This window comes from Erpetoichthys calabaricus, chromosome 18 (assembly GCF_900747795.2).
Source record: "Erpetoichthys calabaricus chromosome 18, fErpCal1.3, whole genome shotgun sequence".
NCBI classification, from domain to species: Eukaryota; Metazoa; Chordata; class Cladistia; order Polypteriformes; family Polypteridae; genus Erpetoichthys; species Erpetoichthys calabaricus.
This window is the reverse complement of record NC_041411.2, coordinates 70,095,449-70,104,495: the sequence shown is the minus strand read 5'-3', so window position 1 is coordinate 70,104,495 and position 9,047 is coordinate 70,095,449. Positions and strand designations below refer to the sequence as shown.

At 43.8% G+C, this 9,047-nt stretch overlaps 1 protein-coding gene across 2 annotated transcripts in view; it reads right to left on the bottom strand.

Moving 5' to 3' along the window:
* Positions 1–563: 563 nt before the first annotated feature.
* The window catches only part of dag1 (dystroglycan 1), a 112,771-nt gene continuing 104,287 nt past the window's right edge, over positions 564–9,047 (bottom strand). For both annotated transcript variants that reach the window (XM_028824323.2, XM_051921430.1), the window contains exon 3: positions 564–3,011. In XM_028824323.2, the coding sequence (XP_028680156.2) occupies positions 639–3,011 (2,373 nt within the window). In that variant the 3' untranslated portion in view covers positions 564–638. The remainder of the gene's footprint in view (positions 3,012–9,047) is intronic.

Genomic DNA, 9,047 nt, shown 5'->3' with positions numbered 1-9,047 from the left:
TTCAAATGCCAACCCCAGTGCTGCCTGCAGGTCTGTTCAAGCCACCCAAACTTTTTATCATTTTTTTGTTTGTTTGTTTGTCTGTTGCTTATCTGCTTTCCCCATCCTATAATTTTTCAGCCTACAGCCCATTTGGCATTATTACTTTTTTTTTTTTTTTTTTTTAATATCTTTTAAAAATAGCCTTGTGATTACAAAAAAAAAAATAACAGAACAGAAGGGTGCTGTTAGGCAGAAAGTCAAACACCAAGTCAAAAAAGGCAGAGGGGAAAAAAAAAAAAAAAAAGTCCCTCCTATCCCCCCCATCTCTCCAAAACAAACCGAAAAAAAAAAAAAAAAAAAAAAAAATTCTGGGTTATCCGAATCTCCCATGATGCCGTTTTTCACTCGTGGATTAGCACCATCAGAGAGCTGAAGTTCCTCACATCGACGACTACTTTATTTATTTTTTTTTTTTGCAGGCTTGTTCTTTCAGTAACCCTTCTCCCAACCATCCCCCCCCACCCTTACCAATGTAGAACCCCCCCCCTCCCCCCCCCCCGTCATACCACCCCATCCCACCCTCACACTCTTTCTGAACAGACAACACTGGCTTGGAGCTAAAAATGTCCCTCCTACCCTGGAGGTCCGTGATGCTGTTAGGGTGGCACGTAGGGAGGTGGTGATCTGTACGGGGTCATATTCTTTGGGCGAGAGCCCTTCCCTTCCATGGGGGCAGTGAAGGGAGGGGGAGGCTGGTAAGGGGGGGCACTGGGATCCTCATCCCGGAGTGGAGTGTATTCTCCCAAGAGGTCCTGATTTAAGGGAGTGGTCTCGGGGCTAGCCATGTTAGGGTACTCGGGAGGGGGTAGGGGAGGCTTCTCCTCCTGCAGGATGAGCGGCATGCTAGATGACGGAGGCGGCTTCGAGTCATCCAACTCATCTGCAAAGATGATCGGCACGCCTTTCTTGATGAAAGTTGCCTGATCTTCGATGGTCAGTTTTCCTTTACGTTTTTTACGATAGCAGATCATTGCGATGATGCCGGCAATGAGTAAAATGGCCGCGACAACCACCGCCGGGATAACCGTGTGAAGATAAACATCGTCGGTGCTCTGTCTGCCCATGTCTTCTACAGGAACTGCTACCGTGGTCTCCGGAACAACTTTAACGATACTGACTGGCACAAATATGTAGTTTTTACAGCTCCCCGTTCCTGTGACATTAATACCCATTGGCTGAAAATCTGGCTCCATTGTACCATGGAAGAGCTGGCTCGGTTTGCCTTGATCATCTGCAATTCTTTTACTCAAAGCCTGGATCAGTTCTTTAGGGCACGGATCCTGCGGCAAGCTATTGTTTGTCCACTCCACCACAACTGAGCCCTTGGTGATGTTCTGCAGAGTAATAGTGCTACTGTTTCGGTCTCCAAATGCATATGCCAGCTTCTTGACCAGAAGAATCTTCTTGTGTATATCATTAGTTACAGACCGAGGGTCACCTTGAAAACGGGCACTGAAGCGCGCAGGCGGCTTGTCGCTATGAGGTCGTCTGTGAACGTGGATCTCAAAGGCATCCACAGCATTAAGGCCTCCCTTATCAGTAGCATGCATGAAATACTCATGTTTACCCATATGTGGTAGATCAGGAAGGCCATACATGAGCTGGCTGGTGCTATTAAACTGAACCCAAGAATTCTCGCTGACCCCCAGCTGCCGGTTCAGTTTCAGAGTCAGGCGTAATTTGTCCGTAGTACCATCCTGATGGTCATAGAATGTGTCGGAAGGAATCTTTACCTCAAAGTATGTACCTACCCAGGCATCGACCCGGTCGATATGGTTCCTCAGCACTGGAGGCGTATTATCATCAGCCAGTACGACAGCTGGAGTGGTACGCCTGGGTGTAGTTGGAGTAGTAGTGTCCATTTTTGTGCTTGGACTTTTGGAAGAATCCTCTGGACGAGGAGTTTTTGGCTTCTTAATTCTTTTTGTTGTGGTTGCCAAGGTAGAAGTAGGAGTTGTTCGGGGTTTTCCTGGAACTTTGGGCTTCTTGGTAGTTGGGGGTGTCACCACAGCCGTCTGCTCTGTGTAACCGGGCCTTGTCACAGTAGGCTGAATGGGTATTGTGCTGGTGGTTTCCATCACTCTGGTAGGCTGGACAGGCCCCAGAGTTGGTGTGTGGGCAATAGGGTCTCTAGTTCTAATGGTTACTGTAGGCTTTCCAGGTAGTGGGACGGGGCCTCTGACTGGTGGAGCAATAGTTTCTGTAGTTGGGGCAATTGAAGGAGAAGTGAGAGTTGGCACAATTCGAGTTGGAGGTTCTTGGGGAGCTGTGGTTGGAAGTAAGACCCCAGTTATTGGAGTGGGTGTGGCAAAAAGCTGCCGTCTAATCCGTTTTGGTGCATGGGGCTTTTTGTTTGCTATATGCCAGCCCACAACAGGGTAGCCCAGCTGCGCGGACATGGTACCTTCTTTGGCTGGCATTTCCACACTTCGAATGTCAGGGACGTTACTTTGATCTAGGGAGCATCCAAGTTTCCACGAGAGCAATGCTCCGTTCTCTACTACTTTCTTGGCATTACCTGGGCCAGCCATAAAGGCAGACATGTCAAAAAGTCGGTTATTTACAACGGGTAAAAGCTTCATATTCTGAAGACTCACATCTGAAAATTTTTTCATTCTAGTCAGCAGTTCTACACGTTGTCTGGAGGTCATTTTAGTTAAATCTGCGTCCAGGATCACAGTCAAAATAGTAACGGGCTCCTCAGTTCCACAAATAAAAGGCTGGACCTCATTTGCTGAATGAACACCAAACTGCCCAGGGTCTGTATCCGCATGCTCTTCTGGATGGACCTCTATGGAGAAAACATCCGTTGTTCGAGAAATGTAACTTCCATTCGCTGCTACATCCATCACGGAGGCCGATATGTAAACGATGCCTTTGTCCGCTTCTAGTGGAAGGCCTTGTAGGGTATAACTGTGAGGATCCCAGTGTAACCAGGAAGGCAGACTTTCTTTTCCAGCTTCAGTGATCTGCAAGAAAAGAAAATGGCACGTATTGGTATGGTCAATATACTTAACAACCCATTTATCCTTCATTCACTCAGAATATGGAACATTTAAGTTAGAGAATATTTTATCTGCGGCACCTCTACATGATAACTATCTTTTTCCACCCTCTCAAAATTATATTGGTAAACGTCTGGGATTAAATCATTTAGAGATTTGTATATAAATAATGTCTTTGCATCGTAAGAACAATTATACTCTAAATGTAGTCTCCCATCAACACAATTTTTCCATTATCTCCAAATTAGAAACTTTGCTAAACGAGATCTGCCCAGTTTTCCTCACCTCCCACCTATTTCTATTCCAGAAGAGATATTGATCAGTCATGGGGATTTAGACAGCATTTCTATAATATATATATATATGTCTAGGGTCGATTCCCGAGAGGGAGTGCAGTAGAGTGTGTACGGCTGATGAGCCCAGAATTAGGGCAAAACACGTGTCGCGTACTCTTTGCATTATTTGACAGCAAACTATTTCAACCATTCTATGATCTGCTTCTCACAACTGAGGGCATCATGGCGGATGTTAGCCGACTTGCTGACCAACCACAAGCGTTACCTGGTAGGTAACCACCCATATAATCAGATTGTGATTCAGACTACGAATGCAATGAATGTAATTACCCCGATCTACATGCTGTCAAATAAACGAACCACATGCTGTGGCGCAACGTTAGGGGCTTCGCCTCTAGCGCTGACGTCCAAGGTTCGATTCCCGAGAGGGAGTGCAGTAGAGTGTGTACGCCTGATGAGCCCAGAATTAGGGCGAAACACGTGTTGTGTACTCTTTGCATTATTTGACAGTAAACTATTTCAACCATTCTATGATCTGCTTCTCACAACTGAGGGCATCATGGCGGATGTTAGCCGACTTGCTGACCAACCACAAGCGTTACCTGGTAGGTAACCACCCATACAATCAGATTGTGATTCAGACTATGAATGCAATGAATATATATATATATATATATATATATATATATATATATATATATATATATAAAAAACATTCAATTACTCAACTTAAAATCTTTTATTTTAAGCACATCTGTCTCATTTAAAGTTGTCCAAAATGTTTTCAGAGCAAGAGCCAACCTGCAAACGTTGCAATCGAGCTCCAGCCTCATTGGGCCACACGTTTTGGGCCTGCACCAAATTAACATCATTCTGGACAAAAATTTTTTAAATGCCAATCAGAGATCCGTGGTGTCACAATCCCTCCCAATCCATTAACAGCTGTGGTTGGTGGGCTGTCAGATGGGCTTAAAGTGGAGTAGGGCAAAAAAACCGTAATGGTCTTTATTACTTCACTATTAGCACGTAGACCTGTCTTGCTCAACTGGTAGAATCCTAGCCCACCTCTTTTAAGTCAGTGGGTAACTGATGTTGCATACAATTTGAAATTGGAAAATATCGAATTCTCACTTAGACTATCTGTACAAAACGTTTTTAAAACCTGGCAGGACCTAATCAATAATATTTTAGAATTCGCATTTGTCTGGGGGGAAAAGACTCCTTTTCCCTCTTAACGATTCTCAACAGTTTTGCTCTGGCTGTTGGCCTTCCTCTCTTTTTCATGGGTAGGGATTAATATGAATTTAGCTTTGTTAAGTTTGACTTGATTGTATGGAATGTTATATGTTTTTATTAAATTCAATAAAAGATAAAATAAAAAGAAAATGGCACAGATAAGAAAAAGTAAAAACAATGTAAGATCTACAATCTGCTCAGAGATCGAATTGGTGGACACCTTCTTGCTATCAACATTATAAACTTAACCAGCAAACCCGTGATTCTCGGAAGAATCGCAAATCCTCTGATATTTGGAGGGAAGAAAAATCAAGGAGGGTGGGTGCGTCCTAGCAAATTTTTCATTTAATTAAATAAACATATTTATACTAAAGCGGTTTCTTTTTGGAGCCGTGACTTGTCTGGTTCTGGTGTTTCAGAAGCGCGTTGTAGGTACCTTCGTTTATTGTTTTTATCCATGTGGACTAGTTTTGTTTTTCTATGGCTGTGTCGTTAGCTAGAAGTCGTTTGCTGATGGCGGCGGATTCCCGTGCTGAAGTGACGATGGCGGCGGACCTGGGCTTGGAGGGGTACATTACTAAATGAAGGTGGTGTATGAGGTGGTGTGGGCGGTCGCGTTCAGGTGGCGGTTGTATTGTGACGTGAAGTTTAGTTTACAGGTTGTGTTGTGTTGTTTGGGCGCCACCTACTGACTCTGGGAAGCCGCTGGGTTTGACACTGGGGCGCAGTGTGCATGCGCTTCGGTGCGTCTGGCATCCGTGCATGTATACAACCTTCGTTTAGTAATATAGACATGGTAGGGTGAAAGAAATTACTGTACTCCAGGATACCACTGTTAACACTGTTTTGATCAAACATGGCTAGAAAAGGTCATCTGTGAGGAGGACAATTGTCACAACTTACACTATTAAAAATATTGTGTGAATTAAGTTACCATGAATCCCCACTATCTACAGATTCTGTTCCCTCAGATTTGCTCATCCACTATTATTAAAGAATAATATATTTTGCAATACCTGGGTTGTACTCGTACCTATTTGTGGCCAAGCAGAGTGGAAAAAAAATTTGGTGAGGCCTATTATGCAGCAGCGACATGCAAGACTGAGCAGTAACATATCCGTGATGCCCTCAGATGTCCAAGGCTTCACGTATGCTACACTGAAGAGGCGTTGGCAAGCCGCTGAACTCTAGGGCTTATGATTGTTCCCTACAAACAAGGAATTCCCAGACAGCATTCCTGTCATATATAAAAACATTTTACGGTCCCTTCCTTTTAAAGATCCCAGAGCACAGTGGGAAAAGGATCTCTTACTCAACATTTCAGAAATGGAGTGTAAGGCAGCCACACTCAGAATTCATTTGAGCTCCATATGTGCAAAACATTCAATTATTCAACTTAAAATCTTTTATCGAGCACGTCTGTCTCGTTTGAAATCGTCCAAAATATTTCCAGGTTACGTTCCAAGGCTTCACACATGCTACACTGACTAGTTCAAGTCAGTGACGCTAACAGGCGTTGGCAAGCCACTAAACTCCAGGGCTAATGGTTGTTCCCTACAAACGCGGAATTCCCAGTAAGTGAAGGTCACAAGCTGGCACTGATTAAGGGTGTACTCACACTAGGCCCGTTTGTTTTGTACTGTGCCCAAGTGCAATTGTCCCCCCTCCAAACTCCCACGCTGGCCTGCACTCACACTGCACTTAACATTCTGGGCCTGCGGACGTTTTCGTCATGACCATGTGACTTTGTTTAAAGCAAAAACAAGATCCGAACATGATGTGACAGCATACATGTCAAAATGATTTTACTTATTTTACGGTTGTTTTGGAGTCGTGTAGGGCAGGATAACGCTCGACCCTCTTACAGATTTACTGAGTGTGCGGCACGGCGTTTTACTGTTAATACACGTACAAGAAGATTTTTGCAAGGCAAATGATGTTAAGGGAAGAATCTGCAGCTTTTCTTGCCAATTACAATTCACATTCATGTGTAAGTTGAGTAAAAACCTGTTTTTAACTCAAAAGATATTGAAGGAAATGAAAATTAAACTATCTGTCCTGTTGCAGCATTGACATCATGTCTGTTTTCCGTGTTTGAGCACGTTTAGCATTCACACGGTTTCCAAATGCTACTGAACCATGCTCGGGCCCACATCTTCCAAGTGGACCAGGACACGGTATGGAGCAATCACACTAGTCAAATGAACTAGACTTTGCGGGGTTACATGCGGACAAATGTGCTCGGGCACAGAATGAATTGCCAGTGCGAGTACACCCTAAGTCTCTGCCCATTGTACTCACTGCCTGTGTCTACGAATCATTTTAATGGTGAGATCCCCAAATCAGCCCTGCTGTGATTGCTTGTGGCCACTGGTGAAGCACCAAAAAGGCGATCAAATTCACTATCTAGAAGAAGTAAAAATCGAAACAAAGCTTCCATAGGTAAACCTACAGAAGGATCATTACCGAGCCTTGAGGGTGTAAGAATGGAGGGTTGGTGTGTCTGCATGACCTATTTTCCCATGCAGGTCTTAATCCAGGTGGTGCACAGGAGGGGACAGGTTGTGATGAACTTACTTGAAATGTCAATACATGAAAGTGTACGTTTATGGCAATGGGTATCAAAAGTACAGTGGGTACGGAAAGTATTCAGACCCCCTTCAATTTTTCACTCTGTTATATTGCAGCCATTTGCTAAAATCATTTAAATTAATTTTTTTCCTCATTAATGTACACACAGCACCCCATATTGACAGACAAAAAAAAGAATTTTTGAAATTGTTGCAGATTTATTAAAAAAGAAAAACTGAAATATCACATGGTCCTAAGTATTCAGACCCTTTGCTGTGACACTCATATATTTAACTCAGGTGCTTTCCATTTCTTCTGATCATCCTTGAGATCACCTTCATTTGAGTCCTGTCTATATAAGACCTTACAGCTCACAATGCATGTCAGAGCAAATGAGAATCATGAGGTCAAAGGAACTGCCTGAAGAGCTCAGAGACAGAATTGTGGCAAGGCACAGATCTGGCCAAGGCTACAAAAAAATTTCTGCTGCACTTAAGGTTCCCAAGAGCACAGTGGCCTCCATAATCCTTAAATGGAAGACGTTTGGGACGACCAGAACCCTTCCTAGAGCTGGCCATCCGGCCAAGCTGAGCTACCGGGGGAGAAGAGCCTTGGTGAGAGAGGTAAAGAAGAACCCAAAGATCACTTTGGCTGAGCTCCAGAGATGCAGTCAGGAGATGGGAGAAAGTTGTAGAAAGTCAACCATCACTGCAGCCCTCCACCAGTCAGGGCTTTATGACAGAGTGGCCTGTCGAAGCCTCTCCTCAGTGCAAGACACATGACAGCCTGCATGGAGTTTGCTAAAAGACACCTGAAGGACTCTGAGATGGTGAGAAATAAGATTCTCTGCTCTGATGAGACCAAGATAGAAATTTTTGGCCTTAATTCTAAGCGGTATGTGTGGAGACAACCAGGCACTGCTCATCACTTGTCCAATACAGTCCCCACAGTGAAGCATGGCGGTGGTAGCATCATGCTGTGGGGGTGTTTTTCAGCTGCAGGGACAGGACAACTGGTTGCAATCGAGGGAAAGATGAATGTGGCCAAGTACAGGGATATCCTGGACAAAAACCTTCTCCAGAGTGCTAAGGACCTCAGACTGGGCCGAAGGTTTACCTTCCAACAAGACAATGACCCTAAGCACACAGCTAAAATAACGAAGGAGTGACTTCACAACAACTCTGACTGTTCTTGAATGGCCCAGCCAGAGCCCTGACTTAAACCCAATTGAGCATCTCTGGAGAGACCTAAAAATGGCTCTCCACCAACGTTTACCATCCAACCTGACAGAACTGGAGAGGATCTGCAAGGAGGAATGGCAGAGGATCCCCAAATCCAGGTGTGAAAAACTTGTTGCATCTTTCCCAAGAAGACTCATGGCTGTATTAGCTCAAAAGGGTGCTTCTACTAAATACTGAGCAAAGGGTCTGAATACTTAGGGCCATGTGATATTTCAGTTTTTCTTTTTTAATAAATCTGCAACAATTTCAAAAATTCTTTTTTTTGTCTGTCAATATGGGGTGCTGTGTGTACATTAATGAGGAAAAAAATTAATGTAAATGATTTTAGCAAATGGCTGCAATATAACAAAGAGTGAAAAATTGAAGGGGGTCTGAATACTTGCCGTACCCACTGTATATTGGCCAATAGGATCTGTTGGAATCTTATCCAATTTTCCCCTATAGGATTGATGCTTCAGTATCCACGTTTTCTGTTTATGTAGGGTTTTTCAGGAACGTTACCCGCAGTCAATGAGTTTTGACTATATTTGATTTTCATCCCAATTCTAATATGTGCCACATAGTACGAGACATCTGTAAAATCATTTATGAGTGGTCAAGGTCAGGTGAATATGGTCAACTGTACCCACTTTGCAATCCCCAAACTGATTTACTGT